Genomic DNA, 16,748 nt, shown 5'->3' with positions numbered 1-16,748 from the left:
TTCTTTGTAAATGCTACTTAATCATGTTCTCATCAGACACCATTCCCACTCAGGCAGGAGACTTCGGGATTATGGTATGTGATTCTCCAAAAACATCATCTCAGTGGTGGCAGCCAGAAAAACACATCAAATGTCAGAATTTTTAATGAAAAGAAATAGACTGACAGAAAACATCATAAAATGACACATAAATGTGTGATTGCCCATATCTTTTGATATTGTCTACAGTTCTCATCTCAAAATAACGGTACATTAGAGGTGTTTAACAAGGATGAGCAATATGGAAAGACTTCTGTCACCTAGTCAGTGGAGTGCGTTAAGAGCCAACTTGGGGCGTGAGAGAAGGGGAATGACTTACCATTGTCTGTGAAATGACGTGGAGTGGTGTGGAAGAGTGTATAAGGGCCAATACACAAAGTAGTTGCATCACATGAAGCCAGTAGCCATGTTCACAGCAAGAAGAGATGGTTTTTCATAAAATAAAACTTCTTACCAGCTCACATTGTAGATTTTAAAAAATTATGTGAATTTTAGGGATACTGGACAAGTGTCTCTGAAAGGACTGCATTCACAGATCACTTCAGATGCAGAAACAGTTCCCTTAGTGGAAAATGGTTAAGAGTCTGGCAGAGTATAGAGTGGAGAGGCACCACATATACTTGCCTTATCTCGCTCCTTCTGAGACAGTTGCTTTTGACTGCCTTCAGGAATGACCAGCATCAACCCTTGATCTGAACTAGTACAGCTTTCCTCTTGAGCCATGTGTCATAGACATTAACAAAAAGTTCTCCAGACTTAATCCTGAAATGGAGCCATTCTCAGATCTGTGGCCAGTGAGCTGGTCCTGGTCCACAAATCCTGACTTGTCTGTCTGTCTCTAGTTGTCGGGGGACACAGGATTTGGATCCCTGTACGCATTCAGGAGCTGAAGCTTGAGCAGAGTGCAGTACCTCCCTGGTTTTAAGCTAGTAGGGCATGTGTCCAGCTTTTTAATAACTCTCCAGTGCCTCTGATCAGGACTCGTTCACCTCCAGCCAGGTGGCTGCAGCCCCTTCCAGGCAATTTTCATTACAGTGACACGCCGTTGTCCAGGTTTTCTTGATATGTGTTACAAACACCATACATGCTGGCTAATAAGAGAGACTGAGCTGTGTAGAGAAGGGACTAAGGCGTCTGCAGGCACCTCCACCCCCTTCATCCCGCCTGCTGCACTGTGCGAGCTTTAGGCCATGTGGTGTAGCTGTAGTCACCTCACTTTTCATGTTTTATGGAAAGATCAGGCCCTGTAGGGGCCAGTAGCATTCCAATTTGCCATTTTACCTTCTGAACACAACCCTGCCTGTTCATGTTCCACTCTATCTGTGGGAGCTTATCCCTTTTTTCCTGCTTTCCTTTAGATGCTTCACCATGAGTCTTATTTTTCCAAACTCTGTATGCAGCGTTCTAGAGCTGTTCTTGGAGATCTGATTTCTTTATTGTTTTGCTTTTTAATTAGGTGCAAATGCAACACTTAAGAATTAGTAGTAAAGGTTTGCCACGTTGCTAGTTTTAAACCTTACATTCCTATCAATAAACAGGTTTAATGCTGGTAATGTGGCTGTATCAGCACTGTACGTGTTAGGAGCGCTCTGAATCCCAGGGCACTCCTGAACTGCAGCCCTCTCACTCCTCATAGAGACTCTGCGTGAGGCCAGAGCCTGGGTTGCTGGTGGAAGGACCCAGGGCTTGGGGCAAGCGCGGGTGGGCCAGCTGGAGCCTCAGGGCTCAGGGGCTGTGGAGTTTATAATAGAGTTTAAAGGGCCTGTAAGCGCCAGGGCCACTGTCGGTTTCTCTGCTTCCTCCCGCAGAACTTTCAGGGCTGTTTCTGGACTGGAGAGCAGGGAACTTTCTGGGAGGGGTATAGAGGGGCTTTCAAACAGTAGAACTTGAAGCCAAAGGAATTTACAAGTCTTGCTCACATAAACTCTTACTTTAGTAGTTTTATGATGTAGTTCTTGAGCATGAAAATGTCTTCATGATGATGACTTAAGTCAGTATATGTAGACAATATATGTATGTTCAGAAAAATATTTTGAATTTTGAAGGTGTTCTTAATAGAAGTAGATAATATTTCTGCCATATGTTCTGAGTTACCTCTCCTTGCAACCTCAGAGTTAATTACTGCTTGGTTCCTAAGGCTTTAATTTACAAACCAAAAGGAAGACTATTAAAAAATCAATTAAAATATTTATAGAAAAAAAATATGTCTGTGGCTGATGCCTTTTTATCTCCTGAACCAATGGGTAATGCCTCATCAGCAATTTTATCTGTGAGGGTTTCATTTCATGGGCATGGATTTAGTCCTTGCAAATGCTTGTGTGGGGTCACTGAACATAAAATCAAAATTTCAGCTTTTGACTTAAAAACTGCAAGTTTGCATCTGTTTCAGTTTCTTAGTGTCAAAGCATAGATGTGTCCTTGCCTAGGGGATAGTAGTAAACCAGATCACTACGTGTATGATGCACTTAATAAAAAATAAAGTTGTGAGTTGTGATTTTAAACTTCTAATATCTGTCCTAATGAAAAAAGTTCTTGTATAGGGCCTAAAATGGATTGTAGCATTGCATATTGTTAAGAGCACTATTGCGAGGAACTATATTATCTGTGTGAGCTTGCAGTCATTTTTATAGTGAATACTGTAAATAATACGTAATTTAATAATATAAATAATTTTAAAGCATTTATATTTTATTCAACAAAACACTAGGGACAGAAATTAGCCTTTGTGTTTTTATTAGGCAGCTTGACTCCAGAATTCTCCTCGTGCATGAGGTCCATGAGGCTCATGGCATAGGCAGGTCTTTGGGCTCTGGAGGATTCCCTGTTTGGCCAACCTGGCATGAGAAGCCAGCAAGTCAATAAATGGTACTCTGGAAAAGCCATGAGCTTTACTCTTATCACATGTAGGTTCATACCGTGTCAGTGGAATGGCAGAGTAATTATTTTAGTGAATACTGCTGAGTTATCTCGCAGTGGCAGGGTAATGGTACCATTTTTCCAGCAAGCAGGGAGAAGCTGTGTTTTAGGAAATGTCTTGAAAGCTCTGCTAGGGCGAGCAGTGTGGAGGGACAGGTGGAAGGGGAGGAGACTGCAAATTCTGGAGTTCTCATTCTAATGCAGGGCATGGGGAGAAGAAAAACTGTGAGCAGCTATATTTCAAATTATACTTAAGTTCTGAGGTTGCATGTGGTTCCGATGGCAGGAGGTTCTCTCGGTGACTTCTGCACAAAGGCAGGGTATGCAGGTTTCCAAGTTCTGTTAAAGTCATTGCTCGTGTACTGCATCAGACCCAGAGAAAGCAGGTTTCTTGAGAGAAGTATCTTTTAGCAGTTTTCTCCAGTACTTGTCACATGCTGGGTTCCTGTTTTTGTCCTCTTCGTTCCAGGAGGTGGCACTGTCTTTTCTGGGGAGGACATAAAAACACTTCAGCTTCATCTCTGGGCAGATGCTGCTTACCTGCCTGGGGTGCATAGGGTTAAGTGATACTGTGCAGCGTAACTCAGTTCAAGAGTTTTCTGAAAATGGCTGTACTTTCCTGTTAGTATATACCGTGTCTTTTTGATACATGTCCATGTTCTTACACACAAAATGCACAAATTTTCTGTCCAGTAGTGTTATCTTAGAAAAACATCTTCTCAGGCTTCTTGCCCGCTTTTGTTTGTGGAAGGTTTCTGGCACTGAGGAATCTTTTTATGGTGTGGAAGTAAAAGCTGGGTGATGCTGATCCTACAATACTAGTTTACTTCATTTAATTGAGTCAGAATTGTGTGACTTTTGGAATGACCAGTAGCTATCATTTTTTTCCGTGAGGAAAGGGAATAATTTCCATAAGATTTGCCAAATCTACAAAAGCTTTTTTTTTTTTTCTTTTTTTTTTTTTCTGCAAGGTGATCCAAAAAGGTGTACGGATTCAGGAAAAAAAAAATGCTGTAATGACAACTTCCCTGTAAGAATACAAGCCTAATCTGTGTTGTATAGAAAGGGAGCAGTGTTGTTGCTGTTCCTGAATTATCTCTGGAGATATGTTATTTCCAATCTGCCTTTCGCTGGAGCTCCTCAATAGAGGGAATAAGTTTTATCTTGTTAGGAGGTTTTCCTAATTAGCAGTTAGACTAAATCAGCAGTGACGGTGGAGGTTGTTTTACTTCAGCAGAGTATGCCAGTATTAAAAGTGTTCACCATTAAAAGGGTTAATTTAAATTTCCCCCCCCTCCCCCCCGGTTGACGTCTAGAAAAATGGATGATGATGATGATGACATTCCCCAGCTTTCATCCCATGCGTTGGCTGCCCTCCAGGAGTTCTATTTGGAACAGCAGCAGAGAGAGGGCATGAAGACCTCCCAGGGGTTTAATCAATATTCCGTTGGCTCAATAGAAGAAGACTGGGTAAGAAACTAAACTTCCGTGAATAAAGCACAGTTAGAGGAATAGCCTTTAGCTTTTGTGGATGGATAATGAAAGGAAATTAAAAAAATTAAACACTCAAGATGTTCCTAGAGTAGCAAAATCAAACTATCCGTGGACAGTAACACTATAGGGATATTTGCTTTAATATTAAATTTGGGTATAGTCTGTTCTCCATGTGTATGGGGGGTACAAACTGAAATTACATGGAGAGGTAATAAAGCTGCCAACTGAAGCATCTGTCCCTTCTGGAAATGTTAACTCCAGCCTGGCATGTGAGGGTAGTAAAGATTCTTCCCTGAGTTTGAGACAAATACAGTGTACAAAAACAAATGATCTTTCTTTTCACATGGTATTTCTTTCTGTGTCTTCTTTCTTTGGTTTTGTGGATGGCTGCATTGCTGCTTGCTTTCTTCTGACAGACTGATTTTTAATTTGTCTCTGGGTTGGTTTATTTTTTTACTCTTCCTTTGTCTCATGTCTTCTGATTTAGTAATTTTATCCTTTATTTCCTTCCATATGTCACTTTTCAAGTTCCTTTTTCCTCTTCCACTAAGGTAACTTAGTTTAAGAGCACATAAATATTGTGCATCTGCACTTTGGGTTTGAACTAACTTTGTCAGTGATATTGCATTACTTGGTTTTCCTGATACTGCAGTAAATGCTTTGGAAGCACGCAGGGTAAACTACCTGCTGCTTGCCGCTGGATTACAGAAGTAAAAGGCTATTGGGGAAACAGGCACCTCTCCAGCTTTACAGTTTATGAACTGAGAAGTGCTATGAATTTTGGTTTTCTTCAAATATGACTCGCAACACCTGACTGCACGTAGCACAGTCGGAAGACGTCTGTAATTGTGTGTTATCTTTCTCAGCAACTGAGCCAGTTTTGGTACAGTGATGAAACTGCGTCATGCCTGGCTAATGAAGCGGTTGTGGCAGCTGGAAAAGGTGGCAGGTAGGTGTTAATAATTACGTTGTAGATGTAACATGTCTTTTCTGTAAATACTTCATTTCTACTATGTAGACAGAGCTGTAGTTTAATTCATTACTCATTGTACTTCATCTTTGTTCAGTGGAGATGTTGCAGGAGTGCTTTGCTGTTATTTATTTAATTAACAGTAAGATCAGTATGGACTATTTAGCATTTCATCGAATGTTGCAGGCTCTGCCTTGAAAAAAGTTTACTTTTTTTTTTTTTTGAGAAATACAAAGAGCTTCACAGCACATTAATGACTTGTAATTCTCTTCTCTGTTTTCATACAATGTCTCTGTAGAGCAGATGGAAAACCTTGGTTTTCTGCCTATTTCTGTAAGGAGTCATTTTTAATTTTAAGTTTTCAAGTTGCTGTTCTGAAAGAAGATTTTGTGTTAAGCTTAAGGTCTTTGTGCAGCATGGAGGTTGATACTATTAAGGTAATTATTTGTTAGAATGGAGGAAGAATAGCTTACATTCTTGGGACTAATGTTTAAAATGTTTTCCCAAAGCAGCCCTGAGGACTGCTGTAGGGTTGGTTGTTGTTGTTGTTTGCCTTTTAAATTAATATTCTAAGTTATTGTCTCTTTTTCAGGATAGCATGTGTTAGTGCACCAAGCGTGTACCAGAAACTGAAAGAACAGGATGGTAAAGATTTTTCAGTGTGTGTACTGGAGTACGACAGAAGGTTTTCTGTATATGGAGAAGAATTTATCTTCTATGATTACAACCACCCTTTGAACTTACCTGAAAATCTCCTGCCACACAGTTTTGACATCGTAATAGCAGATCCACCCTATCTCTCTGAGGAATGTCTTCAAAAAACTGCAGAGACCATAAAATACTTAACAAAAGGAAAGATCCTGCTTTGCACCGGTATAATTAATAAAAATACTAGGTCACTAACTCAATAATAACAATTTTATCATTAATTCAAGTAGGAATATATATCCTAAGCTTTTTATTGGAATACTTCAGTTCAACCTTTATTTTAAACTGAAGGCATATGGTTTTTAATAGTTAGAAGTCAGTACTTTTTCATATGGCATTACAAGTTTTACTAAATTTTTGATGAATTGTAAGATTGTCCTGCAAAGTTCCACAAATATTTTTTTCTTGTAAAAGGGACACTTTTGATAATTGCAATGGTTGAATTCTGGGAATGACAAACATAGGCACAACTTATTGGTTATGTCTTATTGAATAACCGTACAAATTTGTGATTTTCTAAACATGTCTGCAGCTGCAGGGTTTCAGCTGCCACATACTACTTAGCATTTAAGACGAGCTAAGTAGAATGAATGACAAATAGGCTGGAATGGCATTTGCTCAGTCAAGTGGGATGATCTTAGCTAAATCTTGAAAAGAAAAACAAAGTCAACTTTTTTTTTTTTCATATTACCTGTCCTTACTGGTAAACATAGAAACTGTAATGTGAATGAATGTATGAGGGGTTTCTGCCACTGTGATACAAGTAAGGAGATCTTAGGCACCGAAATGCAGCAGGAGGAATTAAAAACCAGTGATAAGAGCCATGAAACTGGATAACTTACCAACTGTACTTGCAGGTCCTTCTTTATGAAGATGCACTTGCTGGTTTAAGAAGCTATGTGTATCTGCCTTAGTCGTGATGTTTCTTAAGCTGTCATCTTACTACAAGACATCTGAAGACATCAGGAAACTTTTGCAAAAAATAAGGGACAAAACCCCTCTATACATAAAATTTGAGGAAAGTCAACTGAACAGGCAAAAGAAAAATTAAAATAATATATGGCCATAGAAAGCCTACTTCTTTGTTTAATTGCAAAAGGCCGTCCTGCACAAGGATGGTTCTCAGAATTTTTTTCCCTAAAATGGATATGTGGTCCTTCAGTTTACAAAGTTTGAGAAATACTGCTCAAGGAAGTGATTTCTCAGAGTGTAGCTGTAAATATCACACTGCAGTTCATTTAAGAGGAAGAGTATATGTAATCTGTTTGCATTTCCCATGGCTCCCTACCATGTAATTTCTTTGGCATGTAGCAAGACGATTCCGTTCCAATTTCTGTTTTCTATAAAAGGGGCACTGATCTTACCCTCTACCTATTTTTATGAAACTTCTTGGACATTAATTTCCTTGAGGTGTCTTCCATTCTTTGAGATTTATTTTAAATTTCCCAATAGATTCAGTTGTTACAGAGAGCTGACAGTGTAGCTGCTTTAAGCTTTGCTTCCTTAAAAAAAGCAGGCTCTCTATATGTGCCTTTGGGGAGAGCTATTAAAAAAGTCCAAACACTCTTGTTACTGTTTTTCTCATTGAATACTAATTATTTTTGCTGCAGGTGCAATCATGGAGGAACAAGCAGCAAAGCATCTTGGTGTGAAGATATGCAAGTTTATTCCAAAACACTCTCGAAACTTAGCCAATGAATTTCGATGTTATGTGAACTATGCTTCTGGACTGGACTGATTCTCGTAAGATCCACAACCTTTTCAGTCAAGATCCTTTCTGTTTTTTATCAGTGACTCCACATTTCTCAATGCTGAGCTAGCTTTCATCCACACAGTGTGATGGCCTCTCTTAAATGTGTAAGCATTTGCAGTTATTGTGTTTTGTATCTTCTCACCAATGCAGGTGCTAGATCATGGGATCTTCTCTGTTAGAGTTTCATTCTACCTGGTAGTTTTTACCATTCAAAGACTCTTCAGTGATCTCTCTGAAGTGATTTTTAGCTGGCTGGCTTATAACAACACATAGGTGCTTGCCTCACAGACATCAGAGTCATCACTGCATCAGAACTGATGACTTGGGAACTACTGGGTGGTTGAAAGAGCATGAATGTCTCCTTTCAATCTTGAGAGATGCTTCCTTAGTAAAAGGATTGAGAGATGTTTGTTCTGAGCGTGTCATGTGTCTTCAGATCCATTATCTAGCAGGCCGATGTTTTTATAAATTATAACTAGAAAATAGGTCTCCTTCTGGGGAGGCCTCTCCAGTTGCTTTTAATAATAACCAGAACTACGTACCAGTTGCCAAGTAAGATAAAATCTGCTGTCCACTATTGTTGCCAGACTGGCTTTTTAAAAACTGGTGGTTATTATTTCACCTTTTCTCTAAAGCCTTGTCACAAACCCAAACTTTCTTCTTGTAAAAATAAGATCTATTTTGTCATCACTTACCACCATATAAACTTGTGCATGTATGTGTGCTGTACTAGAGAAAAGGGTAAGTTGTTAAATGTCTCTTTGCAGAAGTACGGTGCATTTATTTTGCGATGTTTATGTGTTAGAGCAACAAAATGAGCTTTTAAAAAACCATAGAACTAGGCTCTTCTATTTACTAGTTAAGTTAATCTTTAGAAGTGGTATAAACCTGATGTCGTCTTGAAAAAAGCACAATAAGGAATTCCGCATTATCCCCATTAGAGAAAGCTTTACTTCCACTAAGAATCCTATACATTAGTCAGGCCAAATCACCTGAAATACAAAGTAATTACTAAATAAAAATGCAACGTCAGCTAGTGCTTGCATTACTGCTTCAGACTGTGTTCATGGGTTCTCCCTTTGAATTACTCTTACCGTTGGTTATGAGAACTTGTGTAGCAATGTGACCCATACATGTTAGTCTGTTAAATCTTGAATCATAATGGATCTGATTAAATATAGTGTCTGCTTTTTAACAGATTTCAATATCAAGCTAAAGATGATTTACAAGTATGTCAAGTTTGTAGTTCCAAGAACAGTCCTTTTGCCCAGCTTTATCCTTGCCTCCTGTTCCACAGAGAGCAGTAGAGCAGTAGAATAGAAGTATTTTAGAAATCTTTGACTCTTACAAGGCCACTGAGGTATAACATGTATTGATAAACTCCCACTGTTTCTAATAGACAAATGTTAGATCTTATATAAAAGGTTTGGCCTATATTTCAATCAATTTCAACCAACATAGATGATACATTAGAAAAACTTTCCTTTGGGATAGTAGAGATTTTTGTTAACTGGTAATTTTTAAAGCCGGTTTTGAGAAACCTTTGACTGCACTACTAATGTATTTTTGGTTGAAAGCTGGTTCATAAACTCCAAGGCACTCAACAGTTCTATCAGCTATAAATATACTATACAAAGCATAAGTACTTCTCTTTATGCACCATATTTATGTATCGGGATTGTGTAAAAGGCTAACAGAAATGCTACATCTACAAAATGAAGCACTTAAAATGAAATATTAAGAAATCTGTGGTGGGGATAAATCTAATTAAGCTTGTGAGACAAGATTTTTCATCAGGTAGAGATAATACTCATGTTTCTATGCATTTCTGCTGTTGGGATGCAGATTTTCCTGTCTGGTGGAGTAAACAAATGAGGAGGAACAATGTATATGGAATATAATCCTCAGTGCTGAGAGAATCGTGCTTCCTGAGCTGGACACAACACTGGTTCATAAATACCCATCCAAGCCCCTGTTGCTCTCTTCCCCACTTTCCAAGAGCTCCGTTCAATTCGTAAGGCCTCCTCCTGTTTTGTATCTGCTGCTTTCTCCCCACTCTCCCCCATATAGTTTCACGATACCAGCTTTCTTTTTCTTTCACATGTCTTGGTTTCTGTCAGATTGGTAATAGGTATTGTTAAAATGAGAAGAGTGCAGCAGAGGAAGAGCTCGCAGGGAGAACAGAGATCAGGCTCTTCTGACAGTCTCTGTGAGCCCACGGCCAATGCCGTTTTGCCTTTCACACCAGAAGCCATCCTTGCTGCTAAGCCCAATAGAGCCAGAATCCCCCCTGAAAATGACTGGCCACAGCTGACATACGGCTGGATTTGGCTATTTTCCAGGAGGCTACACTATTAAATAATTACTTTTACATGGCCAGTTTCAAAATAAGAAAGCAAACCAGAATGTTAAATGCACAGGTATTGGCACAAACCTGTACTTCACAGTTGTAAACCATTTTATTACCTCAGTGTCTTGCACACCAAGGAGATGGAGACAATGAAGTAACTCCTGAAACTCTAACTACATAAAGACCTCAAGTGGGACAGGTATGATTGCCAGAAGTGATTATATTCTTCCCCTGACAGCCACCTACATTAGAACATGCTATTCACATACAACCTTCAACTATGTCACTGCTGTGCTATTAATTCCTTCAGTTGTCTGCTTAATTTTGGTAAATGTGTTTTTGGGATCTCTATATCAGAATTAAAATACATCTTTGTTAACCTCATCAGAGACCTTTCTTAAAAAAAATAAAAGTACAATGTTCAGTTGTACCAAGAAATTCAGTTCACCAACAAAATAACTGCTGCTTCTTACACATAGGTCAGACAGCTTTGAAAAGAGGCACTGTGAAGATTCACGATTACAAAAAATGAGGGTGCATGTAAAGCTGTCTAGATGCACTCAACAGAGCAGTTCATTGTCCACTGGCTTTCCTCTTAAAAGCCTGGTGAGCACCGGCAGCTGCCCAAGCAGAGCTTGACTAGTGGCATTCACAGCCTTCATCAATGAGAGGAAGAAAACTATTTTTGTCATACTTGTTTCTAAGGAAGTAGCTGTGTTTCTGAGAAGGCTGCAAGTCACAAAAATTCATACTGAATTTGTACTTTGTGCCAGTGCAGTAACTTTAAGAAATAATCTGTGATAGCAAAATCTACCTTCTTTTTCTGTAATAGGATTCTGAAAAAAAAACTTCAGTGTCAAGTAGTGATTGGTTTTATTGTGGATGTCTCATGGATTGATTTCCTCTGTGAGCAGACTGTGGTGAAGTGTTACCACCATGCTACTTTTCCAGTGGCATTTACAACTGCAGAAGTCTATGATGGGCTACAGCCTCTTGGCTGCAGGACCAGGCACTGTGCAGCAGCAGGACATCTCAGTGCCCTGCTGTCGGTATGAAGGTGACACTTGGCAGAGGAAACCTGGGGTCTTGTGCATAGCTGATGGCTGTAGGTGGAAGAGAATACACTGCTGCGGGCACCTCACCCTATATGACAAATGAAGCATTTCTAGAAATGCCGTTGCGTGAATTCCAAGTTACTGCTTTCATCAAGAGCTAATCTGCATTGCCCTTTAAACATGGTGCTCTCAGCTCAGTGTTGCACAGGTAGCCCATCTCTGCACCACACAATGGCCTTCACCCTTCCACCCGTGCCTCTCTGTGCCAGAACAAGTAGGAAACATCTCTGATGGTTGGCCTTGTCACTCTCCTTTGGTTATTTGCAGGGTGCACCCCAGTTCTGTGCAGTGAGGTGGGAAACAGGGCATCTGGGACTGAGTTGCAGAAGCCGCTCATCAACCAGTGTCACCACTGTGCTGCTGCTCTGGTTCTACTCACGTTTTGCAACCCCCTTAGATAGGAGTGCTATTACACACCAAACCATGTAGGATTGACTACAACTCCTTCATGTGCCCTAGTCCAAGCATGTAAATCTGTTCATTAATCCCAGCGAGATTAATGCGTGTTACACTTTGTGAGTGCATCATACCTTTTTTCCCTTTTCCCCTTGTTGCTGGTGATTTCATGTTTACTTGCAGTTGTAAACCTCTGCCTATTCAGACCTCCATGTAAGGACTGGCTAGTAAACCAAAACTAGTATCTCAGGCTTTTCTCAATCTTCCTGCATGATATGAATTTTCCAACATATCTTAAGTGATAATACAGAGAAGAAAATAATCGCTTTACCAAGGATATTGTTCTGTGTTTTGTTGCTCCTAATGTATTCCAGGGACAACCTCATTGAAGGAAAAGATTTTCCTGGCACAACAAAAATTTTCTCAAATCAGCTGCAGCTGCCAGATAGTTTCAGCTTTGAATTGTTTGCATTTATTAGGCCTGGAGTTGGTTCAATGAGGCATTTCATGTCTGCCTTGTGTCAACAGTTTGTGAGCCTTGAAGCAACTCCAATGAATCCACCCTCCCCACATGCAAATTAAAGGCAAGGCTGCAGCAGCTGTAACCAGAGGGCTAGAAGCTGGAAAATGTCACACCACAGTTAAAGTGAAACTGATATAAATCCATGATGTGATGATCTCTTTAAAAAAAAACTAATCCAAACGCAAACTACATTTAATACTCAGCCTTTCCCACATGAATAATGTGGAGAGGGTTTATATGTGGAAGGATATTTTGAAGGTTAACAAATGTTTTTTGTAGCTAGTAGTTCTTGATGCTAAGTATTAACAAACACTTGCTCGCTAACAAATTGTTATCAAACAGTTGCTCACACTAAAACATAAACATAGCTTTTAAGAGACACCTTACTGGAAAGCTGTATCAGGAAGCAAATTGTCTCAGCTAAAAAGTCTGCCACAGAAGCTAGTGAGGATTAAAACAGGAAAATGGGCTTCAGAGTAAGATAACATGAGGTTGCCTGTAACCACAGGAAGCTTTCTGCACTTGTTGCAGTACGACAAGAAGGTCGCCAACATACATAATCTATTGATCCATGGAGGTTTTGCAGTTCTCTAATAGTTTCCTTTCAGTCATCCAATTCCTGAAGCTATACATAAGCTAAAGCATCTGTTTTTTCTGGACTGGTAAAACTGATTGTCTTCCATTTACCTGATCTTAGCCTGCAACTCCCAGGAATTCCCAGAATATGCTATAGTTACTTGAAAAACCTCAAACTGATTCCATAATTTATGCCTGCAGGACAAGAGAGTTGCAACAAAAAGTGAGATCTTTTCTCCACATCATACAAATAAATCCATGTGCTCTAGTTACTAATTTGTTGCAGACAAATTTGTATAAAATGTGTGGGCAGACAGATGAGTTTTGCTGGAGGGCAGTATTTAACCAGAGCTAAAGGGCTGGTGGCCCTTCATTAACTAAATGTTAAGGGCTGTGTGGTTTGGCATTTTGTTGTTTGGGAGGTTTTTTTACTGCCTTTCACTGTGAAGACTTTGCTTTCTGTGCTGTGGAGTCTGAAGGTCCAACTTCACACTGTCTGAAGTGTGTGTGTGGAGAAAAAAAACCCCACAATTTTAACCATTAATTAAACCATAAGAGGTTAGACTGCTGAAGCATCATCTCATGCAGTTTCTCCAGTGTTCTGGGCCTGCTTCCCTTTTGAGCCCTTCTGTCTTTGACTGCCATTTCCCTCTTCTCAGAGGGTGGGAAGTTCTTCCACATTAGGAGAAAGGGAAAGTGTATGTAATTGCTGCAAGTATTTGCAATCTCCAGGGAAGAGGTAACTACCTTTAATTGCTGGCAGCAGCTAGGCAATTAGCTGTTCTCTGAGTAGTATAAACACTTTATGATCTTCTTTGAACCCTCCTTTGGGAATCCCCTTGAGATAGAAGCATCACAATTTGAGGAAACACAGATCTGAAGACAAGTAGAATTGTGGAAAAGCATCTGCACAAGAAACATGGTTATAAACATCAATCTGACATTGTAATAGGAATCTTTTATTGGTTTCTGGAGTTCTTAAAGTTGTTTTAGGCTTTGTAAGAAGCTATACAGATTGCACTATACAAATACTGTTATACTAGACTGAGTCATAAAGAGTACAGTCAATACTTATGCACCAAGACAAGTTGTCATATGATTTTTGTCCTGTTTAACTTGCTAATTCTGTTTAGCTCATAGTCTTTCCATTCTTCATCCAACAACACTCCAAAGAAGCATGTGTTTTGGTAGCGGAGGGACTTTCTCCACTATGAATTAAGCCCAATATTGACATTCTTGATGTAGCAAATCCATTGCTGCATATGGTGTTTATTCTTTTTTGTAATGATATTGCAGTCATGGTCCAACTGTAAAAGATATTCTCTGCTCTGCATTCAGAGATTTATCAGCTTTGGCGATTGCGGCCCTCTGAGGAGTTATGGTCATGCAAGGTATGCCTGGTTATTCCCAATTATCATTCGTTAGACTGAGTTAACTTTCAGTCTCTTGTTCTGGAATGCAAGTTTTTGTGTGTCAAGGGTTTCTGGTTAGGGCTTGCCATCAAGTTGCTGTAATCTGCAATGAGGGAAGACTGAATGCTCTTTGGCAGACTTGCATCTTTTGCAGGTCATTGTCTGTTACATGTAGCACAGAGAAAAATGAGTAACACTAATTGGATAAATTGCTGGACTTAACAAGTTTGGATTGTCTGGGACTCACCTCAGTGACCTCTGTAGCATCTAGAACACCTAGCCTGTTTATTCATCTGCAGTGTACCTGAGATGAAGCCTATCCTTTGTACTTGTTTTTTTTAATGGGGAATCTCCTCTCCTACAATGGAAAAGGTTTTGGCCTTTCAACTGTACAGAATACAGTTTTGTCACAAGAAATACTTAAGTGGTTAATGATGAATGAAATCTAATACAGAATTCTTGGGACCCAAATTATTTTTTTCTAATTGATATTTTCTGTGCAATTAGACTTTGTCCACATCAGACAGGTCCACTGCAGCTTACAATATTCTAGTATGCTTTTTCTCAACACTTTTGTACCCTCAGCAATTTGGCAAGTTTAAAAACTGGTAGAATATTTTTTCATGAATGATTCAAACTCAGCAAAAGTTTCCTTGCTGTAGTGTATAAATGTACACAGATGTAATAGCCAAGAACAGTTGAGATGCGCAATATAAAGGAAGGCTCTCCCAGGCTGAGAAATTATCCTTTTAACTGCTGATTTTTCACATGTATGGCAGCTATGTGATTTTTATATGAGTATTTAAAAGCAGAGTATATGAGACTCTTTAAAAATATCTACAACCAGTAGTCTGCTATAGTAATATCTAGCATGTCTTACAGTTGCATCACCTAAAATTTACTGTGAATAAGCAAGGATAAAGTGTTCTGCTCTAAAAAAAAAAAAGCTACATTGGAATTTGCAACAAATACTTACATGAACTAAGGAAGTTCTTGATATGAATTGTCATCTCTAGTGATCTGAACGACTGAACAAAACTTTCCAACTGAAATAACTGTAAAAAGAGGATATGTCGATGTGTTGTCTGCTGTGGTACAGCTTCCTTATGTGGTGAAATGATGATGTGAAGCCAATACTGTAACACGACTACATATTCTTCATTCTGATGATGGCTTGTTCTGGCTTACCAGCAACTTCATTTCTTGCTTATCTATGCTGGAATTTACACTTTCAGCCTCTTTTTCTTGCTCAGGTACACAAGTGCAGCCCACTGGGATAGTGACATAATCTTCTGTGTAGACGTAACGGCCCCCAGCACACGACGACGTGCGACGGAGTATGACTGTTGGCATGTACACAGGGGTGCTGCGGAAGTGAAAATTCTCCTCACCAAAGATCCCCATGAGGCAGCCTTTGCACAGACAGTATGCTTCGGGAATGTACTTAGGATATCTTGTGGGATCATACGAAATTCTACAGGGAAGCAAATATTAAAGATTCATTAGTATCTCTAAAAATAGATATATTCATCTGGAAAACATTATTATAATGTGATTTGACCATAAACATTTATATAACGTTTTGTTTTCTTTGCCAGTAAAAATAGCCGTAGCTGTTGCTGTCTGGCTTCTTAATTTGTAAAGTATAAAGAAAAACCATGAACAATTTATAGAACTGATCAGGTCCTGCAGTGCACACTGAAGTATGAAGAGACTGGTTTTAAGCAGAACAACTTTTGCATTTTGGACTGAATGGGTAAATAGGGCATTAAAAGGGACACCTGGGCATTTCCAAGCTTTTGATCTGTCTTGAGTTCTTCAAAAATTGGTACAAATCCTTGTTAATATTATTATAGTTGAATCAAAAACATGATGTTTTAAAATTTCATAATTTAAATATAATTAAATTGTACTATTATTTCTTCAATAGTTTTTGCTCCTTAGTATGCTTGGGCTTATGAAGGTGCCTTCCTGCTTTTTCAGAACTCTGTATTTCTTTCTCTAATTCATCTCCACTATCTCTTTAACCAAAGAATAACATTTCCATGCCCACACCAAGATAAACTGCAAAGTTAATGGTTTTTCTGCCCTCTCCTGATACATTTTGAAGTAAAGCATTGCCTCAAAGATTCAAGAGTATAGCTTCTATTTTTTTATTGTCTTACAGTTTGTTGTTCAGACGTTTCTTTTTGCTTATTAATGCCCTGTCTCTGGAAATTCCTCATTAGCAGCAGCTGGAAAGCTTGTAACCTAAGTACAGCTTGGAACAACAAAGTCCAAGTTCCAGCATTCCTCTGTGGACATTGTTGGACGCAGAAACAAAGATGTGATACTGTGGTCTCAAGTCATGCAGATCCTGTCGGACCTATAGCCATTGTTTTTAGAAAAGAGAGTAAAAGCTGATAAAGTCTGCTTGGTTTTTGAAACAAAAGACTAAGTACGCAGAGGAGTACGTGTACTAGAATGTGTAGCCACACTGCTTATTGTGGTGCTGAT

The 16,748-nt window shown here is 39.2% G+C and overlaps 2 protein-coding genes across 2 annotated transcripts; one reads left to right on the top strand and one right to left on the bottom strand.

The window, feature by feature from the left end:
* The first annotated feature begins 4,274 nt into the window (after positions 1 to 4,274).
* N6AMT2 (N-6 adenine-specific DNA methyltransferase 2 (putative)) lies at positions 4,275 to 7,942 on the top strand. The gene is made up of 4 exons (XM_010083552.1): positions 4,275 to 4,425; positions 5,316 to 5,398; positions 6,012 to 6,292; positions 7,738 to 7,942. Exons 1-4 carry the CDS (start codon positions 4,276 to 4,278, stop codon positions 7,863 to 7,865), a joined length of 642 nt encoding a protein of 213 aa, XP_010081854.1. The 5' UTR covers position 4,275; the 3' UTR covers positions 7,866 to 7,942.
* A 7,468-nt stretch (positions 7,943 to 15,410) lies between these two features.
* IL17D (interleukin 17D) lies at positions 15,411 to 15,763 on the bottom strand (the record flags this gene model as incomplete). Its single annotated transcript, XM_010083553.1, is given in 1 exon segment — positions 15,411 to 15,763. A coding segment is annotated over 1 exon segment (353 nt), but the record flags the coding sequence as incomplete, so codon positions are not given.
* Between the last annotated feature and the right edge of the window lie 985 nt (positions 15,764 to 16,748).

This window comes from Pterocles gutturalis, unplaced genomic scaffold (genome assembly GCF_000699245.1).
Source record: "Pterocles gutturalis isolate BGI_N339 unplaced genomic scaffold, ASM69924v1 scaffold52605, whole genome shotgun sequence".
NCBI lineage: Eukaryota > Metazoa > Chordata > Aves > Pterocliformes > Pteroclidae > Pterocles > Pterocles gutturalis.
This window is presented reverse-complemented; position numbering and strand designations above follow the sequence as displayed.